Source organism: Dendroctonus ponderosae, unplaced genomic scaffold (genome assembly GCF_020466585.1).
Source record: "Dendroctonus ponderosae isolate FM_Combo_2020 unplaced genomic scaffold, Dpon_F_20191213v2 Dpon_F_20191213_2, whole genome shotgun sequence".
Lineage (NCBI taxonomy): Eukaryota > Metazoa > Arthropoda > Insecta > Coleoptera > Curculionidae > Dendroctonus > Dendroctonus ponderosae.
Window position 1 is genome coordinate 5,552,544 of NW_026018165.1, and position 26,175 is coordinate 5,578,718.

General features: G+C 31.2%; 4 protein-coding genes across 5 annotated transcripts in view; 2 read left to right on the top strand and 2 right to left on the bottom strand.

Moving 5' to 3' along the window:
• Positions 1–594: 594 nt before the first annotated feature.
• LOC109538375 (pH-sensitive chloride channel 2) lies at positions 595–6,307 on the bottom strand. The gene is made up of 9 exons (XM_019905592.2): positions 6,076–6,307; positions 3,371–3,587; positions 3,142–3,317; positions 2,947–3,083; positions 2,737–2,889; positions 2,500–2,655; positions 2,283–2,448; positions 2,036–2,180; positions 595–1,960 (listed from the first exon to the last, which is right to left on the bottom strand). Exons 1-9 carry the CDS (start codon positions 6,162–6,164, stop codon positions 1,736–1,738), a joined length of 1,464 nt encoding a protein of 487 aa, XP_019761151.2. The 5' UTR covers positions 6,165–6,307; the 3' UTR covers positions 595–1,735.
• Positions 6,308–7,585: 1,278 nt separating this feature from the next.
• On the bottom strand, positions 7,586–25,789 carry LOC109538327 (pH-sensitive chloride channel 2). 2 transcript variants are annotated; one of them, XM_019905515.2, is made up of 10 exons: positions 25,411–25,789; positions 18,605–18,741; positions 18,264–18,520; positions 14,348–14,496; positions 13,897–14,060; positions 12,556–12,705; positions 9,170–9,325; positions 8,939–9,104; positions 8,557–8,749; positions 7,586–8,089 (listed from the first exon to the last, which is right to left on the bottom strand). In XM_019905515.2, exons 1-10 carry the CDS (start codon positions 25,494–25,496, stop codon positions 7,823–7,825), a joined length of 1,725 nt encoding a protein of 574 aa, XP_019761074.2. In that variant the 5' UTR covers positions 25,497–25,789; the 3' UTR covers positions 7,586–7,822. The 2 variants fall into 2 exon arrangements, with proteins under 2 accessions (XP_019761074.2, XP_048519462.1); XM_048663505.1 differs by having other exon boundaries at positions 18,605–18,737; positions 25,411–25,482.
• On the top strand, positions 10,553–11,580 carry LOC109538328 (transmembrane protein 272). The gene is made up of 4 exons (XM_019905516.2): positions 10,553–10,751; positions 10,833–10,871; positions 11,045–11,272; positions 11,329–11,580. Exons 1-4 carry the CDS (start codon positions 10,673–10,675, stop codon positions 11,520–11,522), a joined length of 540 nt encoding a protein of 179 aa, XP_019761075.1. The 5' UTR covers positions 10,553–10,672; the 3' UTR covers positions 11,523–11,580.
• Positions 15,708–26,175, top strand: part of LOC109538326 (tolloid-like protein 1) — a 55,608-nt gene continuing 45,140 nt past the window's right edge. The window contains exon 1 of the mRNA XM_048663504.1: positions 15,708–15,926. The gene's annotated coding sequence lies outside the window, so the exon portion shown is untranslated. The remainder of the gene's footprint in view (positions 15,927–26,175) is intronic.

The following is a 26,175-nucleotide window of genomic DNA, read 5'->3' on the forward strand; positions in this document are numbered from 1 at the left end:
TTAATTTATCCTTATCGTCTGTTATATTTTTGAGACGTAATTGTTAACTTAATATTTGTTCTGCTGTTGGCCAAGACTCATGGATTATGCAATAAAAATTTCCTTCGTATGCAGTTCGTTATTGTTTTTTTTGCACGCAAGTGTTATCAGTTCGTTCATTCATACAAAATTATTGATCGTTTCCTTTCCTATTTTTTTCTTCATTTTTATGATCTTCATTTATAAAACGTTAAAATTGCTATTCTATATTCTAACCTTGTTGAATTGGGTTATAAATTGTCGTACTTATTCCTTTAGAAATTAAATGTGGCTACTAATTAAAATTACTCTTCACATTTACGTTACCTCTACTTACAGGTTAATTCTGGTATCCAAAACAAATGATCAAATTTGTCAATTGCTTTATTTGCGAATTCAGTTCTTCTGTTGTAAATAATTATTATCTTATATTCCATTTAATCAAATACAAATTGTATAAATTAATTTAATAAAAAGCTAGTTTTTTAAAGTTATAGTATGTCTTTTCAAAGTTTACATAAATAGAACTTTCACTTCTTTGAGTTTTTCAAATGCGTATAAATGAGACTATTATCGGGTTATTCAAATCTGTTTATTATCAACAAGCTCAATAGAGCATCCATAATTAATTGTGAGAAATATAAAAGTTTCCGGGCTAAGATAAGAACAGTAAATAAATATGTACAAAGTTGCTTAGAATATATCACATAATGTTCTAATCTAAAATAATGCCATACTATTTTATCAGATCATCTATCATATTTCTTGTATGTACATAAAACAGTTCAATTTTACCTTTGTTGAAATGATTCTAATCAAATTTAACTATTCCGAAATTTACTAAGTTGACTTTATATAGAACTTTAGCATTCAACTGATGATATCCGCTATTTGTTCTAAAAGATTTATAGAGAGGGAGATTTAAAAAGTTATGAAGATGCTGTGTTAGATAAGGTGATTTGAAGTATAGTCTCGAAAAATTGTAAAGAAGGCTTAGCGTTGTATTTACTAACAGCAGAATAATAAATTAAGGAAATAATCATTTTTTGTTCAGTTAGTACCTTGATATAATCTGCTTATCTCTCAACGAAACCAGATCTAGAATAATATATTTGCATATTTGCTCGTATTGAATATTACGACAAAAATGTTAACATCGTTAGTAGTTTTAAAAAATTACAGTGCAGAGAAGCATCTGTGGAAAACAGAGTATATTTATAATAAGATACAGTCTAGAGTAGGTTAAGAAGCATATTTTATCTGGGTTAGAAGACTGTGCAGCAATTCAATTAAAACATTCATTTCCACTTTTTTTGTCGAAAATAGCTTTGATAAACGAAAGAGTAGAAACGATTAATAAATACAAGAACTTCTTCTAAAGATTTTGTTTTAGAAGCATGTTAAAGTATAAAAGCGAATAGTAATTGACTAATTCAGAAGAAACCTTACAGTATTACATTACTCAAAAATATTTGAAATCGGATAGTTTCCTCGTCTGAATGGTGATGGCGGCAGAAAAGTGTTTTTTGTTTACAATTTTGAGTTGTTTTCAATCTCTTTACTAGCCCCAAAATAGCAATTCTCTTGAACGAATTTATTATTTCAGTAAGGTTATGCGTCAAGCAAATATTGAAAAAATGTGTTATTATTCCCTAATACATGAAAAGTGCTTTTCGAGACTTTTTGATGGCTTTACGCGGCAATAAAATATTCTCTATTACAATAGGTAGACATATCCCCAGTAGAACAAATTGTAGATTGCAAACATAATCGGAAAGACAATTCTAGCTTTACGATCGATCCAGATTGCGACTTCATGAGGAGTCATTTCCGCCCAAGTTTGTTGCTCTTGAGTGGGAGTTGGAGGGCTCGAATCTGGAGCTTTGTTTTCTCCGTTAACTGGCATATTAATTGTTGGCACGTTCAAGGAATTTGATGAACCCTAAATTTTGAAAGAAGATTTATATGCAATCAGTAATATTTATTAATTTTATATAATTAATTTAGCTGAACTTACATGAACAGTGAGATATGTTCCAGTGTGTTTTGAGTCGAAGCTAGAGAATGACTCTGATTTCCTCAAATCCTTCCTTGCCAGTCTTGGAGATAGGGCGCCTTTAATAATGTATTTGCTGCTATGTTTGGCAAGCTCCAACTTTTTTCTAAAATCACAATTTTTGGTTCAATATGAGTAATTTCTAAAGAATGCAAAGGATTATGAAACTCTCCACTATATATGTAGGTTGATCACAGTTATTTCTTACTTGCGCCTCCAAATTACGTTAACAAAAGCAAACTCTGCCAGCGAACAAAATATAAATGCGGCGCCTCCAAAAAACCAAATCTCGCTGGCTTTCACATAAGATACTTTAGGCAGGTTCTTCATCAAGTTTCCATTGAGGGTAATAAATGAGAGCATAGTCGATGTACCTGCAAAAAAGTTGTTTAAAATGCGCATTTGTTTGAAGTACGAAGTCCTACCTAAGACTGTTCGGGCAGGCGCAGCATCAGCTTGTATCCAGAAGGAAACCCATGACATGGCTACCAAAAATATGGAAGGTAAGAAGTATTCTAAAATGTAATACCCAGCTTCCCTTTTCAATTGTAGTGTGAAAACCAACGTACTATAAGCTTCCTCTGAAATATTGTAAAAGCTCTGCTTAAATAAATTTCTTCCAGGAAATTACGGAAATCAGAAAATGGATAACAATTACTTACTCCATCCGCTACTAGAAGCATTGCTTATAGACGACTTTGCATAATCCACAGATATGCCAACCAACGAAAACTCTGTCAGTTGTAAAGTTTCTGACACTATATAAGGCTCAGTTCTGGACCATTGTAGCTCGAGACTTGATTCATTATAGGCCCCTAAAGCGCAACAAAATAAAATTAGGGGAAATATTTTATTATTTGAAAAATACTTACAGCTGGACCAAATCAACTGGCAAGTTTGGTGATCGAATGGAAATTTTCTCAAATTCATCGAACAGTAAAATGTGGTAGTCATTCTGTAGGAATACGATACGTCCCCAGACGGAGTAATTTGAATAAAGACGTCTTTTCTAAAATAATTAACTACCTGATAGCAGTAACTTTCACTCAAGTCCCTTGATTCCTTACCGATCCAAGCCCATCAAACTAGAAGACTTTTCATTTCTAACAAAAATATGAGGAACCCATATTTTGTCCTTCAGCGTTTCCTGGCCTACCACATTTCCTCTATTAGGTGATAAATCTACAAAATTGAGCCGTTCATCTCTGAAGTGCATTTGAACAAACAAGTGAGTCTTAAATTGCTGAAAACTTGGCGTCAGGTACAAGAGTTCAATATTATTTTTGCTGCTCTTACAGTATTGTCCACACTTTCAATATGTTTGACATCAATTTGGAACGTGACTTGAAGAGGCAGACTGCTGGATGGTCTGGAAAGATGATCGTATCGGCAGCTGTGTGTTAACTTGGAAATGAAATCTTCTTGGGTTAAATCGTCTAAAGGAGGCTCAAATGGGGGACATGTTGACGTGGTATTTCTCTTCACTCTTACGTGTCCCGGCATGGACAAGTATCTGAATAATTGAAATATTTATTATTTTGTTTTGCAGTCTCGTAAATATTCATTGGACTCCTTAAATGTCGATTCATGTTAAGGTGATTTACTAAGGCAGACCGATAATTTCAATTTAATTTATTAGTAAACAAGGATTAAGCATTTCAACTTATTTTGATGATTTCAGATGCATATGATATAATCAGACAAAATTTAGACTGCATTGTATTACTGACGTATAATGAATTTCCAATCGTTAAATTTACAATAGAGGGAAAATTCCTGCAGTTATCAGGTGATGTTCCACGTGCGTCAGTGAAAGCTGATTTGTTCATCAGAGGATTGAGGAAAGATTACAATGCCAGAAAAGCTTAAGTCATGCAAAATTACAACACTGATTAGAGCAGATTTAATTTCATATTGAAATCGAATATCATTAGTTGGTTAAACAAGTTTCTGCAATCAGATTTTGAACAAACTGTGTTGTTGCTAAGCCATCGTTCTGAAAATGCGTAAATATCGAATGTTATTATCGAACGAAAACGCAAATTGATCCAATTGCTTCTAATGCTATCAAAAATAACATATTTTTAACTTGTTGTTCTTTATTGTTAATTTTTTAAGAAACTGCTAAGCTGTATTATTGCCGTATTCATTCTCAACATGTTGAGCAATTTCTAGCTTTGTCAACAGTTAAAGATGAATTGGTTTCTGAAATAAATCTATTTAAAAAATCATGAAAATGAAAAAAAAAAACGAGCCGTTGTTGTTCAAAATTATTCGATTTTCTCTTCATTTCTTTCATTCTTATTAATCGGAGTTTTTTTTTGCGCCAAACAGTCTACTCATTTCCTACAGTTATTACTCATAATGTACTTCATCAATTATGTCTTTGCATCAACTTATTACTTTGCTTTTGCTATCACCAGATTTATACATTCTGTTAAACTGTCGTAATTCTTTTCGCAATTTTTTATGTTATGTTTTATGTTTTATATTTTTGCATGATCATAAAAAACGTAAAAGTGAGACCGCCGATGTAAGTTACTATTGGGTTTTAATTGCCCAATTCTTTTAATGGTCCGATATTTTTATATACATAAATCGATTTTTCGGATTCTAATAATCCAAATTCTTAATATTTGGCGTTTTACAGCTATATGGAACGTCTAAAATATTATCTATTGATGTTTTTGAAATTAAAGACATGTAGATTTAATATCTTCCTATGTAGATATTCTGTTAAAGATAGATTTTAAAAATTATAGTAATAAAACTACAAAAACCCCTTAGATTTATAAAAATTAACGACAAGTACGACTGAATTGAGAATGCCCAAAATGAACATTGATAATGTTCTTCTATAGGTTCAAATAAAATTTAATGATGAACTTATATCGAACAACACAAAGAATGAAAAAAAAATTATCAATTGAAATAATTCATGTCTTTGGTGTTCACAACTTAAGAAAAATTTAGGAGTTTAAAGTGAAAAAAATTAGAATGCAGGTGCTGACTTATGGAAACAAAACAATAGAGCAGAAGAGAGACAACTAAACATGCGAAAACGAATTTGCACCTCTTTTAAAAACTTCGAAGCTGAGACCAGCACGGTGAATTTGTGAAGCTATTAAAAGCCAATACCCAATTGAAGCAAATGGTAAGACTCCTTAGTACTGCGCCTGATAAACCCAGCGGTCTTCAGTCTTTCACAATGTATTTCACATTGGCATAGACAGAAAAAATTAAATAAACCACAACAGATCAAATTCGCTTAAATAGGAGATCTATAAGAGAGATAAGAGAGTTTTTTATTCAACGAGTGCGTGCTACGAACGCCGACGTTTTTGCAGATTTCAAAGCGGACAAACTGCTTTTGATATAATTGTTTTGAAGATTTATCTCACTACTGCGCTAATAATGAACTGATGAACGAGACACAGGAGGAATACTCATGGATTGACCGAATTTATTATTATAGTAAACTACAAAATATCATATTAGGCTAACTTAAGAAGATTAGCGAATTATGAAGATGATGAAGCCTTAATGACAAATGTATCTGAAACACATGGAGGAATTTATGATGATATAAAATAAAAGAAAAGCAGTGAAAATTAACTGTCAGTGCCCTTGCTTAAGATCATCACAATAACATCTGAATCAGGTCATTAAAAAGAGTATTTCTTTCCTTGTGTGCTCAATTTTCACAGTTCGGATGATTTGTTTGTCCATCTTCTACATTACTACCAATTTCAAGGCTCTAGCGCTTGCCTCTTTTTACTACTGATAGATGATAAAAATAATTTTTCTAAGTCCTATTAGAACTGATACAAGGTGGAACTAATTTGGGACATTTAGTTTTCATGGCAAGTGCTAATTAACTTTCGAGAAACATGCGGACGTTAATGCAAACAATATGGGTTTTAAAAAGCCTAGATGAGATTTTTTTAAATGCACCATATGTATTCAGATCCTCGAGGCAAAGGTGTATATTAACCTCTTACCTGGTTTCACTCCGTGTTGTTCCAACCCATATTCCGCACAAAATCACGAAAACAAACTGAATTTTAGCCAATTTCCACATCAAGAGCATTCTTATTAATTTGTTGGTGTCGATCTTAATGCCAAGCCAGATGATGAATGTTGCAAAGCCTAAGCACCTTGTTGGTAATTACATTATTTAAATCGGCAGAGGTGTAAAAAGATAACGCAAAGACGCGCTTAGCCTGTACAAATAAATATTTCAGTCGTTCCTGTTATTAGGTATGCACACCCGATTATATGGTAGGCAATAAAGTTGCTCTAAGTATACATGCGGTATTACTATAACAAATTCGTTTCCTTTTGTTTCTACCGTTTTGCCAATGCTCTTTATGTACTAACGGTTTACTAATTGGGATTGTGCTATTAACTTGCCAAACACTGAGGGTCGTAAAAAACGTAAATGTCGTAAACTCGACTAATTTACTTGGAACTGTGATTGATTTCTGTATGCCCATGTGTAAATGAGATTAGCTACTTTACAATTCAGTTCTAAAAACCATCTATAAAAAGACTAGATTTTCAGAAGTTTGACTTAGTTTAAAATTCCCTGGTTGTTTTCGGTATTGAGCAGCAGCGAAATACAACTACATATGGTCTGGTCAGTTTCAAGTTGATTAAAAAATAAATTATTTGTTGTAAATCGAGGAATTGGTAACAGCAGCTTTTAAAATTTCCACATGTCTAATTTATTATTTCAATTCTTCAAACTCAAACTGTTGAAATGTACATAATTTATTGAAAATATCTAAATTTTCAATTTCATTCCAGTTGCTTGTCACCACTTGTATATCCTTATATATCAATTTCGACTTGATACGTACGTATCTAACAACTGAACTAACAGGTTACATTTAAAAATTCCAATTCTTACGCTCATGTTTGCATTATATCTGATGTTAGCGTAAATCAAATGTAATCAACTCGCCAGTTCCATCCAAGATATATGAAATTAGTTAACTATTGGGTAGATTCGTAATTAAATAATCCATATTTTAGATCAGAAAAATTAATTTCTGGCATCTCATTCCTGTGAGTTTTAATTAGTTTTTTTGATGAAACTAAGACTGCTTTGAATGTCGAAAGTCACTGTTGCTAGAACGACAGTTGAATATTTCAAGTACGTGCGTGAAATAAGAAAATGTTTACAGAAACTCAAAAAAACACGCTAGGGAAAGCTGCGAATTTCAAATAGTGACTAATCGTCTAGTTTATTTTGCGTAAAGATATTAATGTCATAGAAAACAGAGCGTCAATTCTCAATGTCGATTCGAAAATTAATAAAGCAAATAATTCGGCGGTCTTAAAAGAAAAATGCTTCTTCATTTTAAATCACTTGTAAATTTCCTTTGAATTTACAATTAGTGCGGACTGAAATATTTCACGAGTGCTCGCAAATTATGTCCACGATGTAATTTTAAAAATTGACATTTTTCTGGTAAAAATCTGGGACAAGGTAAATAAACTCGCCAACAGGATTATCATTTCTACTTTAATAACACAGAAAGTATAAAACAATATAAATACAAGTCAATTAACACTAGAAGGCAATATTTACAGTTCATAAATGTTTCTTATGAGAGATTCAAATATTACTGAATCGAACATGTTTAATCTTAAATAAATTGTGATGATATGTATGAGACAAATTATTTAACACCAATTATTCGTTATTGGAATGTTTCAGATCACAACGTTTCTACAACTGAACTAAAGCGCATACACAAATGACCAATAAAACAAGTTAAATATAATAAAAGCCACCGGGAATGCTATTCGGGACTTTTTGTCTATCCAATTGGCTACTTCGTGTGGTGTCATTGTAGTCCAAGCCTGATGTGGGGGCGAATTTCTTTTATCTCCATGTTTCCCCGGAACTGGAATCGTCGTGACATGGTCCTCAATGTTTATGAGCTCATCTTGACTGCTGTTCGGTATTTTGATCGTTGGAATTGATTGAATTGATGTTGGAAAGCTCTAAAATTTAATTGACTTCAAATTAAAGCAAAAACAGTTTAGGACCTAGGAGGCAAATATCTAACAGTACCATCAATTAATTATTTCCAATTCCTCCAAGTAATTGCGTTATATTTGTTTAATTACATATAAATGTTCAAAATTATTTAACTAACTACAAATTATGAAAGAATTTGATGTCAATTCCGGCCAACTTCGGATAACAAACATCCACGATAATGTAATTGCATGTAATGATCCGAATTAGGTTCAACAGAAAATATTGAAAAAACCTAAGTGACTCACTTACGACTATTTTTAGAACAGTACAATTTCACTAATGGGTTTATGAGCTCCAAGATATATTTAAAAATAAAATATTTATGAGGCGATACCTACGATATAATCAATTTGGGTGAACTATATTTGAAATTACAATATTTTCATGACACACATGCTAACGATATCAAGTGAATAATTTTACTTACATGTACAGTTAGATAATTATTTTGGCTGTTTTCTTTCTCATTCTCGTCGTTTTCATTCAAGCTTGTACAGGAGCGTGTTTTATAAATGCTATTGAAGGACTCTATGCGTCTAACGTGCCTTCTTGCTAAACTCGGAGTCACTGCTCCTATCAGGATATGTTTGCTGCTTGCTTTTTTCACTTCTACTTGCTTTCTAAAACAGGAATTTTTTAAATAAAAAAGTGCACTTTCTTTCCTAACGGATTTTATTTCCTAGTCAATGATTGTTACCGAACGAATTTGATGTGCCACAATAGCAAGAAGTTTTGGAGAGGGATTCAGGCATCATCTAATTATTTTAGTTTACGTGTAAATTAGACACAGAAAATCCTTTCATTCTTACCTTCTTCTCCATATTACATTGACGAACGCAAACTCAGCCATTGCACAGAATATAAATGTGGAACAACCCAAAAACCAAATTTCACTGGCTTTAATGTAGCTTACTTTTGGTAGATTTTTGGTAAGTCCGCCGTTCAGAGTAATGAAGGACAACATTGTCGATGTTCCTGTAAGAATAATATGGAAAATATTCATGATGATTTTCGTCATCAATTTTTCATGTGAGTCTTACCCAAAACAGCTCTTGGAGCGCTTGCATCTGCTTGCAACCAGAACGTAACCCATGAAGTTGCTACAAGGAACATGGATGGTAGAAAGTAATCCATAATGTAGTAACCGATCTCGCGTCGCAATTTAAACTTGAACGTTAAAGCGCTGTAGTTTCCAACTGCAACAAAGTTTATCATAAACATGCACGTGCTAACTCTAACTTCTGATTGTTACTGTGATGGTCATTTTTGATGGTCACAAATTTAATATTTGCAGGTCCCATTTAGAACACAACTATAATTTCAGGTGGAATTGCTAATGTCTGGCTGAGGAAATACAATTCCAGGACAGTTCAATGTGTGAGTTAAAGAATTACAACTTTTAAATAAATATATAAATTCAACGACGATATATAAATTCAACGAAGCAAATTTGATACAGCCTGAAGAAAGCACGAAGTCGTTGAGTCAGGCATTAAGACGCGCCACTTATCTGACGAGACATTTGATGCTCCAAAAAATATTTATTCTGTTTTTGAACTACTTGGGCTGTCGAATGAAGTAAACTCTACAAAGTAAAATCGAAGACAAAGTTGATCTAAATATTTTTACTTTTTATAACTCTGTACAGAAAACAAGCTGCAACAAATTTCACTTCTACAGCCTGTAAATTTGTAGCTAACATATGTTTTGGGCCTTTATATTTATGCATTTTGTAGCCATTAGATAAGCTAAGCAAAAGATACTGAGAGACATTGGCTATTTATTTTTATTTTTATCAACTTTTAGAAATTATTCGTTGCAGGTTTGTTTAATGTATTTTGCCAATTCTGTGTAAAGCTTGTGCTTTACTCAATTCATGCACATGTGTTGAAGCGCTAGATCGAAAAACCGAATTACATTTATATAGTTGATATTGATAAATCTGCATTATTGCTTTTTGCAGCAAAGGCATAAAGAAAATACAGACTTAAAAAAATTGTCCAATTTTTTAACGGTTTCAATAAACTACAGTGACTTTTGTTTTAACACTTTCTTTACAATAAGATACAAAAAAATTCAAGACCCAACAAGCAAAATGCATCATTTTTGGGCAATAACGATTGATTGGCAATTATTTTAGAGCAATAAAGTAAAAATAATTTGTTCTGTTTGGACGCCTCATGAATATTCTGGCCGTGCATTAACATATCCATGTACTGCTTTATTGCAATATTCATAACCTGTATATGTATTTGTATGATTAATGTTTGATTTAAAATTAGGACCTCAAAGATTTATAAATTTCCTAAAATATTTTGATTCAGTTAATGCGATTTTTTATATTTTCGTGAAAATAACGTCATATAATATGCATCTAACTCTGACTCACTCACTAGATAAGAGAGCTGAAAATAAACCAGCAAAAAGAAGGCAGAATATTTGAAGTACTAAAATGCAGACCCCGTCTGGTAGTGTCATTTAATTGACACAAATAATAATTTGTTATTGAAAAAACATCCCAAAAAGTTTCTAAATAACTGAAGATGAAGTCCAAAAGCATTGTACCACAAACAAAATTAGAAGATCAAATTGATTCTTTATGGAAGGATTATTCGCTGGATGGTAAATTTGAGAAACATTTTCAAACTTCAGTTCAACACAATAAGTTAGTTGCAAAAAGCGAGTAAATTTATTGCTTTTTAGCTCCAAGAGTACCCAATCCTATTCCCAGTCATACTCAAGGTAAGACATCTTATTTCACTCATTTGAAAGATTTTTCTGCTCTTTATCAAAAAATTTTTACTAAAACAGTTTGATTCAAACTGTGTAAAAAATATTGGACAAATTGCTAATTTTCCTAAAAAGTATCGGAGTTATTGAAGCTAATATGTAAGCTAAGATAAAAAAATATTTAGGTCTGAGAAGAACATGTATAGTAGTCCATCTTGTTCTTCCGTTGACAAAAATCATTTTTGGACTTCGATATATGTACGAGTGTCCCACAAATGCTTGGTTGCCCTACTACATGTTAGTGGGTGGATTGCTTCAATTAGCATTTATTGGCACCTTGGCCTACAAGCCCTTAAGAAAACCGGCTCTTCTAGGAGCTGTCGGACTAGCAGCACTTGTTTGGATGCTTATTGGTAAAGTTATACCACTATATCAATTAAAATGTAAACATTTTGTATTTTTTTTTTAGCATCCATCAATATTTTTGTGGAATGGAAGCCGGATTTTTTCTTCGGGGGATTTAGGTACTGCAACAAAAATCTGTTCTATTTTGTATTCTTTATTTCAGCTGCCGAATATATTATATGTACAGTGCTGCTGTTGTACATTTGCACACAGTTTGCGTATAGCAAAGAAAATGATATTACTTGGCAGGTTGTTTAAATATTTAAGTTGTTAAGGAACGTTGATTAGCAATAAATAAACATAATATTTAAATCTACCTAAAATATGTATATTTATTTGTTAAATATTAATATTGTATTTTTAAATTGTGTACTGACGAATTAGTTAAAGCATACAGACGATATAGAAGGTATTTGTAGCTATTTACGAATTTACATTATAAATATTGTTTGTTTCATTTAATTGTTCCCTGACAAGTTTAAGTCTTTACTTATTTACTGTTTATATTTTAATTTACTTTTTTATTTTCATTTTTAATTTACTTTAAATTAAACTATTTATGACATCAATTGCCCAAAAACTTTAAAAGTTTCACTTTTAATTTTAAGCTGGCGAAGGTATCAGGTAGCAAGCTTGTTTTTACATCATTATTTAGATGTTTGACAAATCCCAACAGTCTGACTTAAGTCATCATAAGCACAGTTAATTTAAAAAATGAGCACAATAAAAAAATCTATTGATGAACAAGATCCTACTGATTTCGACGCATCTGATGTGTCTGATATTGAACTTTTCGCTGATGCAGGTTTAAGAGAAAGGATGAGCAGATTGACCATTGGTGAGTCAAAACTACTCACAAATTTCAACGCTTGAAAGTACATTAAACGTGAGTGGATATTTTAATACACAATTTACTACTGAATAATTGATTAGCATAATTTAAAGTTTCTGTCGGTTTTTAGAAGAACGAATTCGTTACTTGGAGGGCGTAAGGAAGCATTTGAAAAGTCGAAGAGAAGCAGAAGTATTCACTCAGGGAATTATTATAGTAGTTGTGTTCGTAATATTGGCATTTCTGTTATATTACTCATCATAATTGCTGTATAATTTTCAATTAAGCTATTAAAAGTAAATATCAAATATGCCGAGAATTTAATTTCCATTTTCCACCAAGTTTGAATATTCATATTTCTATACCTATATCGAAATTGCAAATATATATTCTTTGATTGCACAGTATTTTTATTATTTACATTTGCAACTGAAATACATTAAATTAATTGACACGTACCTAAACCGCCGGTAGAAAACGACGCTGGAACTGTGCTGGCTTCGGTCCAAAACGAATCCAGAACAAACTCAGTAAGATGCAGATTTTTGGCAATTTGCACTGGATCTTCATTGGACCATTTTAGCAAGAGGTTAGTTGTATCATATGACCCTAAATACCATAAATAATAAAAATATGCGAAAAACATTGTGGTTAATATGCGGATTTGAATGAATGGATGTATGAATGAAGATCACGTATTGAAGGTCGTCTTTAATCAATTGACTAGGATGATTATCTAAAGAATTTTTAAAGTTTATGTAGAATATTAGTGAGTGATTCATGTGTGATAGGACATTACAAGATTTAAAAGGCGGCAACAGTGTAAAGCAAGTTAATTAATAGTTAGTTAGGAAGAAATACAGATAATAAATGGTACTCGTTAGATTAACTTGAAACTCGTGTAGCTTCAGTATCGTAAACTTTTGGCCTTAATACTGAAAATAAAATGCAACAATCAGGTAAAATATTTTAGTAAAACCCTCACTACTTCTTCATTGAATAGGACGTTTGTCACAAACACCTTTATGGCCAAATAATATACAATACGTTTTAAATGGAAAAAGTGATAATATACTGATTAGCATAGTGCACAATAAATTTTACATTGGGACAGAACTTTAACTGCGTTAAATTTAACCTGAATGTTACACAATTGTTTTAAAGAACAACGACAACAACGTTAATTGTTATTACCTTGTTATGTCAACACATGTTTAGAATACTAAAAAGATTGCTTTGGTCAAAACGTCAGAAAATCATTGTTTGTATTTAGTAATCGCTCAAGAACTTCAGGTTTGATACAGTTGCAAATCTTATATCATAAGACGCTAATTGTCCGAAATTGATTTAGAAAAATCGCTTCTGATTAATTCCGATCAATACTGATTATAGTAGAAAAATAAATCATTGACACGTTTTTCAAAAAAGGAGCTGTTTAGGACACGCATTCAACAAAATATTAAATGTACAAAAGTTGAAAATATGCATTTACTTTAAGTTAGTTCTTACCGTTTGTCCATAAAATATATTTTTTTTTATAATTTAAGTATTAGTTAAATATAAAAACTGTGAATAAAAACAATCTGGTCAGGAATCTGTTATTTCAAAAGTGAAAATTTTCTTTATGTGTGTTTTGATTTAATAGTGTTTAAACCAGCATTATTTTGGTATTAGTAACATTTAACAATATGAAAACCCATTTCCAAAAACTGCAAAAAGGTTGACAATAATGATAGCAAATGAATAAATAACTTGAAGTTCATAAAGAGAAAATATTATTGTAATCCAAATATGACTTACAACTTATCCAGGTAATCCTGCATATTTGATAGTCGAACGGGAACTTTTTTAAATCCATCCAGCAATAGAATGTAAGCGTCATTCGGTAGGAATAGTTTACTTCGCCGTCTGGCATTACTTGCACGAAGATGTCTTTACCATCTAGACCCATCATAGAAGACTCCCTAGATCAAATAAAAGGAATTGCCAATATTTTATAAAGTGCACAAATTATTATTTGGTTTGATTTATAAAACTCATAGAGTCGTTGTTTATCAATTTTGAACTTTTGGAAGCTCGCAATAGAACTTGAAATTATTTATTATATGCTTATTAATATTAAATTTTATTTATTCCGAAATTTATCAGTTAATTGGTCGTTTTATTTGCATATCTATTCTTACAGATATTTCCTACTAATCACCCAGTGGAAAACCAGTAGATGTTTTAGCTTACATAATATCAAATTTACCTCTCGTTTCGCACTGTAATATGTGGAACCCAAATTTTGTTCCTTAAAGGTTCCTCCCCTTGGATGCAGCCTCTTTTTGGAGAGTACGTGTCGTATTTCAGTCTCACATCTTTATACCCTAATTGTACCAGAATGTAGGATTTCATTTGCTGAAATATCAATTGAATAAATTAAATCCAAAATGGTATCAAAATGCCGTTCTAACATTGAAATTAATTCTGCGTTTTCTAAAAGTAGTTAGAGACTGTTACTCTAACTCTCTATAAATGGTGCGCTAAGATATATTTGGTCGAAATTAATATAAAGTGATAATTGAAGCTTCTTGTACCCTTGCAGTACATGATAAATATAGTCCTACAAAATTCTCCTAAATTTTATTCAGGATATTTATTCCTGCTATTATTTTATTATATCTCATAAATTGTTATGAGAGCTACTCAAGAATTCTGTATTATCATTGTATCGTTTTTAATTCTACGTAAACATAATCCTTGGGAATCTACAAGAGTCAGGTTAAATTAATTAATTCATTCATTCTTTTAGGATCCGCGACCAAAACAATATAATTGCGTTACAACGGAGGACCCGGGGATAGTTTGATAAGAACAACTCTTTCTCTTCATTTAATACACTTGCGTGGTAAAGTATTACTTAAATAAACCTAGCAGAATTATGGAACAACTACATCGGAGTAAGAAGATCAAGTAGCAAATCATCCAAGAGAACCCGAAGAATGTGCATTTTATTATTAAAGAATGCCATGTAAAACAGACTGGTAACAAATCAACCGTTATACAATAAATTTATTTAAAAAAAATATCGTCTCATACAACGAAACGACATTCTCATGTAATGTCTTCAATTGGTAAGCAAGAAAATCGGAAACTTTTATTTGCGCAAAAACTATTAGGGCTGCAACCTTTTTCACAAACTTCTCGAAAACGTGAGCTTCGAGTTTTGAAAAAAAAACGTGAGTTTTGTCAAGACACTATGAGAATAATTTACTATTTGCCCAATGAGGATGGTCGGTAGCTCCATCAAAATTTTAGTTTTACTTAGGAACACATCAACTGCAAGTTTCATTAAAATCGGTCGTAATATTCATCCGATATAAAAAAAAAACATTTCGTGAAGTGCCAGTAAGCAATTAACAGCATAAATCTTCGATAAAAGTTAAGTCTGATCGTCTTATTTTGAGCCTAAGAAAAGAATCATGCCCTTACAGACAACCTATATACTGCTGTTAATGTAAACATGTGCGAATTTGATCAAAATATCAATCGGCTGGGTTTAGTTAAAAAAAATTTTTATAATTTCCGCATTCCGATAAATATGTCGAAATAATCGACGGACAGATATTTGAAAGGTATGGTCTCATCGGGTGTTTTAGTTGGTACCTTTTAGTAGCATAGAAAGGGTGTTGAACTTGAAAAGGAAAATCGCTGGCAATTTTACGTTTGTTCGTTTTTTTTTCACGTGAATTCATAACAATTGTACGACTGTGTGACGTGAGTGATAAGTGTGAGCAGCCACAAGGATCCTGCCTGAGGGGAATTCATTCTTCGATTCCAAACAATATGTGAGTGCACTTTTAATTCTTAAACTGAGGCTTAATAGTAGTTAATTGAGTTCGAAAAAGTCTAAGTATGAACCAATGAATAAAATCACATTTTATATACAAGGTAGATACATTAGTGTTCGCGGATCAATAATGAAATTATATCAGAACACTGCTGATTCTTGCTTGCTATATTTTACTCTTATTTACAATGTTTCCAGACTAGGTATTTACGACAATCTTATTGAATACGCTAATTAGTGAGTAATTAAAAATAATTCGATTAAGACAGTAAATTTGCCAAAAAAATGCTGATAATCTTTGGCACGCGCCGCAACAGTAGTAAACGCCATTTGCCCTAAATTCGACAAATAATTACATAATTTGGAACATAGTTTATGGCAATTTAATTAGTGGTTCCTCACATTACCTTTGATGTCTAATAAGATAAAGACCGCCTGTTCCAGAAATGATAACAATCTAACAATGTTTTCAAGCAGGCAATAGGTCGGCTTATCTATAAATTCAGCTGTTGATTTGCCTATTCTTAGACATTTATTACTAGATTTCCAGAAAATCAAAATATATCAAAAATTAATCAGAGGCAATTCCAGGAGATTATACCGAATTTAACTAGTTTGTAGAATATTAGGCCATAAAGTAATATATGGATATTGGAAATTGCAAGGACCTGTGGTGGGATTTTATCAGGAAGAAACCTGATAGAATGAGTGTTGTGCAAAGAAATGTTTATAAAAGTATTAAGCGTCTCATTCTGAGCCAATCTCTGAAATTTTGTTCTTGTTAAAAAATTGACAACTTCGAATTTAAATCGGCACTATTTGCAACTTTAACACTTAATTTGCAACACTCTCTGCTGAGTAGTTTTGAGTCCCGTTAAAAAATTGTGCGTTTTCCTTTTATCCATACATTCATACAAAAATATGTTTTTTGCATACAAATTTTCCCATCAATAGAGTATAGGAAAATTTATGCTTTGTTGCTATTAATAATTTCGAAATTACATTTTCTATAGGGAAAAGTAGTGAAAGCGCAAGATATTGACTATTATACAGGGTGCGCTATAAACACTGTAGCACATATTATTTTCCCTACTGGCGCACTTCTCTTTTTAATTTAAATTCTAATTTCTACGAAAAAAGTAATTGCTTTTTGATACATAAAATAAGAACAGAATTTGCATAGTTTTTTAGTAAGTCGGCAAAAATTAACGTTTTCATGCTGATGAACTGACAGTTTCTCCTTTATCTTCATTTGAAAAATTTTGAAATTTTGCAGGAAAAAACGGTACTTTGTACAAAGTTGAAACTTTTTTTATGGAATCGAATATAACGGAGCGAATTGTTAATTGAAAATCAAATTTTCTCCGAAATTATAATATATAGTACAGGAAACGTTTAGCAAAAATTAAATATTTTCGAACCATAAATACAATAAATTGAAATATAAGGACCATGAATTTTTTTCAGTTTGAGAAAATACTAATTTTAACCATTAATATGATCGCTCGGTACTATTAACTACAAATATTTTGCATTCCATATGTTCCAGGCCCATATAACATCCTTCCTTTCTCCTTTCGAATTTGAACGTTTTGTGCTTAAAGATTAAGGAGAAATTCCCGATTTATTAGCACAATGAAAACTTTAATCGTTGCAACCGAATAGCTAAAAAAACTGTCCGATATTCGCTCATACTTTTTATAACAAAAAGTAATAAAAATTACATAAGAATTAAAAACTTAAATTAAATATAGGGTGTATATTTTTATCTACGTTTGGAAAGAAGAAATTACCCTTGGTCCCATCATTTTTCTTCAGGTTTTAGATTTTTTTAAGACTACGAATTATTCGCCAAAAGGTATTTAAATCAGAACATCCAGCAAATATCCAAGTGAACTTGAATTGTAAAATGCACTTCTTTTTAACGGCTAATCTAATAAAATATGTTGAAATGTAGTAATAACACGATTCGTTGATTTTTCGTCTTTTCTGAACAGCCTGAACACTAACTGAATAAAACAAAATTTCCATAAACTGTGAATGGTGAAAATGGAATATAATTTGAATGAGGGAATATTTATAAATACCTAAATATATAATAAGAGAAAAAGATCAAACATAACGTATTACAAATAATTTAACAGGGTAATATGATACTAATGAATATTTGTCATTTGGTACATTATTAATACGGCTTTGCAATAAATTGTGGTCGAATATAATAGGAGTAATTTCTCTGTTTTGCAGATATTAATTAAAAACGCATGACAATAGGCACATAAGAGACCCCTGTTTGAAAATAAAAAAGTTTGCAAAATATAAAAAAATATCTCACCTGTGCATCTGAAGATTCTATATGTGTCAAATCGATTTGCATGTTAACTTCGAGCAACTTTGGAACTGTCGGTTTGATAAGTCGATCATATCGGCATGAGTCTGTGAGTTTCGATGTGAATTCTTCCTGAGTTACATGATCCATTTCTCCCATTAAATTCATGGGCAGACAGCTTATGTCCACTGGTCTGGAATGGGTTGTTGTTTCAGTCGTCTGTTGCGTGGTGGTTGCTGTTGGTGCTTGTGTAGACGAAAGTTCTGTAAAGTTTAATCAATTTGGTAAAAGTGTTGGGAATTCGGATAAATTTACTTCTTCTGCGAAAAAATGTGGCTGCTACTTACCAGTTGATGTCACGTTCACTGGATCGTTGCTCTTTGTTTCTTCCACTGCAGGTTGTAGATTGGTGGAAAGGTCGCTTCCATTAGGTATAAACTGAACTGCTGATCGGGACTCTATCGAAGTCATTGGTATAGCCTGACTGAAACAATGTAATTGTACTGACTGAAACAATGTGACTGAAACAATTTTGGTAGTTTTTATTTTAGAATTATTTAAATAATACAAATGTGTATTTTTGTCAAAGAATAATGTTGATCTCATACATTTAAATTAACCAAAAAAGTACTTTCAAATAGGAATTAGGTATGTGTTGAAATATTAAAATTTTTCAAAATTATTTCATTTGGTTATCGTTTATGCTCTGTTCCAGCAAAAACAAGCAACACTAAAAAAACAGTTCAAGTACATTTTATAATTGTATGACAATTTTTCAACTTTACTTTGCTGGGATCGTTTGAGCTTAATTCAGTTTATGCCATAAATAATAAAGTTCTGGAAGACCTAAATACCAAATTTGCAGATTTGAAATTGGTTTTTGGGCGGATTTTATAGTGGCAAATTAACATCAAGTATCTTTTAAAAAATGTAATAGATAATTTAATATATGCCCAGAATCCCATGGAATCTGCTGATCTTGTTCAAGAATAATTGATCACAAAACTAGCAACCAAGCCAATAGTTAAGAGCATTGCAGCTGTATTTTTAATGCATTTGCTAAACAACAGCTTCTTATTAATAAACCCAAAGTGAATAAATATTTGCCATGAATTAACTTTGTTTTACGGCTCAATAGGTTTTTATAAACCTTGAGTCGCTATTCGGATTACGATACTTATCACTCGGCCTACTATTGCAATATGTCTACATTTTGTTGTTTCAAAGAAATTAATGAATTGGTCGATGATGGAAATGTCCCGACCATGAAAAGAGAATCAATACATTTACATTTTGACTACTGCATTCTAATTTGAATATTGTATCATCTGAATTATTCTTCGTATGGGGCTATGATTACACTTTTTCGATAGTTTTCGGTTTATTATGTCAATATACAAATTTTGTATATGTGGTAAGACAGCAAAAGCCGTATTTAAGCATGTCATGAATATAACTCCACATCTGATACAGTCAGATACATAAATGCTGTTGGTGTATGCCTAAAAAGTTCAATTTGACTTTGACCTACACTTATAAGACAATCTGCTAGAAATGTTTTAAACCTACCAGAACTTAGTAAGCAAATCGAAATTAAATACTTACAGGCCTGGTTTTCCTGACGCTAGGGATAAACCATATAAAAATTATAATTTTAAATTCTTGTGTAACAGTAAGCCGGTTTCAACTGTAATATTATACAGGGTGACTAAGAAAGCGATATTTTTATTAATTAACTTTACTGCGTGGTATTTGAACTAGTCAACTATAAAAATTGCATTACATACTTAATATCTAGATAAAAAAATTACAGACATAGTTGGAATGTTCCTCTGCGTTTAGTGCTAAAGTTTAAAGTCACAGATGACCTGTTTCTAACTACAGGAAAAGTGGAGCATTAGTTTATGATCAACAACAATTATATGAAACATGCTAAACAAATTACTTATGCATTTATAACTTCTATGTACTTGTGGTATACATACTCAATACCAATTAGGATTTTTCAAATCTGTTATGCAACTAAATTCCCGACTTTAGTTTAACATAATCTAAATTAGCAGCTTAAATTTATATGGCAGAAATCCAACTGAAAATCTGACTAATGCGATTTTCCGGAAATAAAATCAGCACGTGAACTTTCAAGATTTATAGAGCAGTAAAATAGTTGAAATTGTAATAGTAAATATAATCATTTTGTTGCGGTTACAGTCAGAACAGATAGGAATTTCATATTTGCCAGTTTGTTTCAGCATATAAAGATTAGATTATTAGATCGCATAATATGGAAATTAAACGGCTTTTTCCATCTATTAGAATGTATAATTGCACTAGTTAACTACTACTTAATACTAAACTACCAGATATAACTAGTTATGAAAAACTAATTATTTCACTCCAATAAAATTTCCAATCCCTTAATCATAAATGTATCACCTGCAAGTTTGAAAAATTCCAATCAAACCATAGTTGTTGACACATCGGTTTATTGATCAGTTTAATTATCAATAGTATGCCAATGACAATAACAAAACTCAGCTTTTAACGTCATTATTCTAGTACAATGCCACCACAATTAAGTTACTATGGCATGAAACATTTGTATTCGAATTATCGACTTGTCGCTTTTTCATGCTAATTAGAAAGAACTACAGATCTGTGAAAAATTTAGCTCACGAATAAGCGTTTAGTAGAGTTTGAGGTTCTAATTTCAATAGGGAGGAGAAAGTAGAAAATGCCATTTCAATTTTTAATAATAACATCATGAAAGAACATGCAGTCAGTGAGTTGAAGTGTAAATTCTATTCAGATCCGCAATTTTCTTAAACTTGTATCTAATTCCTTCATTTGATTCGAAGAAAATAGGCAATAATCTGACGCTGGAGATAATGTTAAGGTATAAAATGCAATTCAGTTTCCAAAAAAGTAATCAGTCCGACTGAGATCACCAAATTACACTTAGATGCTTAGAATACTTTTCTGTTTATTAAACTTTAGAAATAATATAATTTTTAATTTTTAATTGTGCATAATACCATACATTTATATAAAAATACATATGAAAATAATGAGCAGCATCACAAACTTTCACAAAAAATAAATTTGGTGACGAAAATTAAATTTATTGATTCGCTTTATAATTAAAAATCGAATTAGGGAATTTATGACTAAATAAAGAATGATTTATAAATAATTAATAAGTTGTAGATTGTACTGCAAATAATGATCTAGCAATATTTTATGCAGATAGTTGTGTAATTGTGCTTTCTGGGAAGTTAGAAAGAGCAAAACCCAGTAGAATTAGCTCACAGTTTACCATATTAGTAAAACAGCTCATAAATAAATTTATACTGCTGCAGTTAGAAATTTTCTCGATTTTGAGTGCATTGTTATTATTATAACTTCACTCAGCAAAGCCCCGTTCTACAGCAGGCATAATTTTTTGTTATCGAAAATATTGAACGATGGGTAATCAACAATTTTAGTAGTAATAGTACAAAGTATAGTAAGTACAAATAGTAGTACAAAAGTAGCAAATTAGAAACACGTCAAATTCTATTAATGAATTCTATTCCAATCCCAATAATCTTTGAACAACTTTATCTCAATCCTCTCATAGTAGTTATTATGGGTTTGGTCAGGGAATTATAATACAAGCAATAATCCTGCAATTGAATGTATGTATTTATTTATATTAAAAAAATCAGAACAATTATAATTGCCTACAATATAAATCATGTCGTAAATTACCATTAATACTTCTTCAAATGTATGTGGATACACTATACAATAAAACGACCATAAATTAGAGCAGGTAATCCAATCCAGTATTTTATAGTCCAATAAAAATGCATCATGGCTCCGACGCACGACTAAATCCGACATTAAACAATTTTTGAAAATTGTGAACGTTTGTTTCAATGTCTTGACGCAAATTTGAACAGAAGTGCGTATTTGGGTGCCTTTAGTAGCTTTATGTACTTTCGATTCCATAAATAAACATCTCTGCAAGGAAGCCGGGATTATCTGGTTTCTTGGGGATCAATTTACAATGTTACTAGTTACGGTGGTTACCAACTAGATATATAGTGGTATTCATTCATATAGAGTCAAGATTTAAATTAGAAATATTGAGTATTGACTCAATTGAGTAAGTTATTGATAATATATATGTTTATGGTCATTAATAATTCTTCTTTTAAATATATATGCTAAATGATATTATATTTTTTCTTTTCTGTGTTTCAGTCAAAATATGAAATGAAAATCTTCATATCGTTTATTTCATTTACGTTTCGGCGAGACAACAGTGCCATGATCAGATTAAAATTCAAGAAAAAAACTACAAACACCAATTTACAATTAAAATATGTTGCACTAAAACTATAATTTAGAAAGCATTAAAACATCTATTAGTTCTTAAGGAGAAAAGGTTCTTTAGGAGAGATAAACATTTGAAAAACTTTTTAAATTTTCTCCTGAAGAATTAATGGATTTTTAAATGCTTTCTAAATTATAGATTTGTGCAACATATTTTAATTGTCAATTGATGTTGGTAGTTTGTTTTTCAAACGCAATTTGAAATAAACGAGATAAACATTTTTATTTCACATTTTGACTGAAACCCAGAAAAGAAAAAATATAATAACAATTACACGCAGTCAGGAAAATAAATCAAAATATATGCTGAAGGGCTTATTCACTGACAAAAAAAACTTGATTCAATTTGAACAACTGTTACAGGTCTAATTCACTCTTTCTATGAGTTATAAACCATATTTAGTAACCTTAGAAAAAGAAACACTTTTTATAATTTATTACTCGTCGCCAAGAACAGAAATCTACACAAAGTTATTCACGTACATAACAACATCTAACATTTGCATTCCTGCATTAGAACACAAACAATCAAATAATGCTTATAAAATGTAATGTTAATTAATTTCTCCACTTTCTTGAAACTGAATTCCTGATCATTAGTGTGTTGACTTTAAAGTCTGGCCTGTGCAAAGTTTCTAGACCGTTATAAAAGTTGATTGCTAGCATAATTTTAGACATTTATTTTATTATTGGTATTAACTTTATTTGATCAAGAAATTGAAAACCCGAATAACTTTTATGGTGGTTTTGTTTTGATCATCGACACAATGAAAGTTTCAAAGAATCAATAATTAATTTATTATTGCTGAATAACTGCACATCTCCCAATGAACTGGGAATGTATTGAAAAATAGAATTGTCCCATGATATTTAGATTAAAATAGCATTGTTTTATGGCTTGATCTTATAATCGTTGATCTTCAGAGAAGAAGCGATTATTAGAAACATTATAAAATTAATCGACAAAATATCTTGGAATTTATTAATCTGGCGCTTTTAATTTATTTTGGGACCAGTCCGCCGCTATTCACTAGACAATAGTAAGGTACCTTTTCAAATTCTACATAAACATTATTACTTTTGAAGAAAACAGAGATGGAGCTCATGGATACAGCAGCCATGTCTTCATACCGATTTTCATTCATTTGACTTTATAAAAATTGTATAATGAGTGGCTTTATCAGATTTTCTGATGAAGCTGTATAATAAATATCAGCTGTATAACAATTTTTTCATCTAAAAGGTTGGGTGTTAAAGTCGATTTCTTTAGCAATGAAAAAAGGTTTATTTTTCTTACAACTTCGGCAGTTGTTTGATATTATAGCATTCAACTTTCTATCTACGCCAAGTTCACATAAAATGTGTTAAGTTATATAGAAAAAATGTTTCTATTCCAAATTGTTGTGTATAGAACCTGCAGAAATATTTGTGGACCTAACAACTTTTAGAAGCGATATATTTTGATCAGCATCGCACTGACCCAAATCCTAACTCAGTTTCTTCTAGCAAATAACAATAACTTTGAGGCTAGAAGCGCCAAATCAATAAATTCACGGATACTTCGTCGATTATTTCTATCTTGACATGGCATATTTTACCATTTATTTCGACTTTTTTCTCAGTATTGTCGCGTTATGGGTTTTAATTATTTTTGTGCCACAAGAAAAATACAGGTTTACATTTTATCTAAAAGGTGCGGTTCACAATTCCTGACAGAAAGTTAACGAAAATTATGTATTTAATAATTTTTTTCTGTATCCAGTAATCATTCACTCTTACTTTCGAAAGTTAGTGAGCTGGTCAGTTAAACGGAAAAAGACTTTAAACTTTTTCCTCAATTCTACCTAATTTGTTATTTTATTTTATTTATTTTATTGGCTTCAACTTTTATAGCTGTCAGTGGAGATCGCAGGAGGTAATATTTCAAGATGTTGTCAGCATATTTTCAAAACACAAATTTAAAAGGTTTGTTGAAACACATATGTTTTCATAACGTGTTTATGTAATATTTTCGTTGCTGAAAGCAGTCCTGGAATAAAAAGTTTACATTGATAAGTGCTCCCTCAGGGTTATCCTAAGAGTAAACTAGGATGATGCCTGTTTTTATAAGAAAACTGAGTCAAGAAATTTTTTTTTTTGTATTCATATAAGTGTACAATGTGGCCCAGTTTTTAACTAAATATTTTCTTGATTAATTCAGTTCTGACCGATAAAGTCAATAATTTTATTTAAAAATATGATCAAGTTTAAGTCTTCTTGTCTTGTCCTACATTGCAGTGTTTCAGGCGTAACTTTTTTTGATAAATTTCAGAAAATTACAAAATTTACAAAAATTACACAATTACACAATCTTACAAAAATGACACTATTGCCTTTGATATTAATAAAATCCAAAACGTTTGATTAACACCAAAGAGCAAATTTTGTCGTGAAGTTATTTTTTAGTTTCACTAGCAAATAAAAAAGTTCAATTGCTCATTTCTGAGCTGACTGTAGGTTGTTAAATCATTTTTCAATAAATGCGAAATTCCTGATATAGCGGCGAAGTTCAGGGATATATAACTGAAAATAAATACAAAATTCTTAAGCTGATTTATTGATGTAAATTGGAAACTGAGTTAGAAGTAAATTTAATTTCCCAAAATTTGTACGTGAAAGTTTTGAAGATTAAAAGCACTTTTCTTTCACTACATTTCATAAATCTTAACTACATTTAGATAGAAAATTTATAAAAACATCTTTACAATTTCTAACTGTTTTTTTTTTAACTTACCAATAAGTCAAGGGCTCGAAATAACAAATTACAGCAAAAACCACAAACACAAAACGAATTATCTTAAACACCTCGACCGAAAACATTATAAACAAACCTGAGTCAACCGGCGGGGCGACAACAATTAAGATTGATTTTAATTGAAAACAAGGTATTGGAAACGTAAAATAAAAAATCTCTGCTAAATCGACGATAAAAGGTATTCGCCAGTCAGCTGGTGGCTAATTAGAATTACGGCTCCGATTTTTAACCTTTTTTTCCAATTTTGCACAGTTGGTGATAGCAGGCGCGCCTACTATTGCACAGCACCAGGCCGGAGCTCACACTCTTATTGCTCAAACCGTTTGTCGTCAGTCGTCGCTATTGTTTAAATAGCATTTGCAGCGATTGTTGTTAGGTAAATAGTAATCATGAACAGATTAAATGGAACCACTGCAACTTTATTATCAACATTCTGGGATAATTTATGCGTGATTGTTCATCATGGTCCATCCACCGCAAAATCAGTGAAAATTCATTGAAGATTTATTACTACAGATTTGAACTTGGCGTTTAATAATAGGAAAACCTTGGACAAAATCGTTAAATTAATTTGAGCATTTTTTCTTTAAATAACAGAATACGATCTGAAGTAGTAAGCAGTGCAAATTAGACGAAAGACTTGCTTCTCTTCTTTAAATTCCGCAGAACTATGGAAGTGAACATTTTTCAAAAATCAGATAAGCAGTTGGAAATTACTGAGTCAAATTAATGTATTAGTATTAA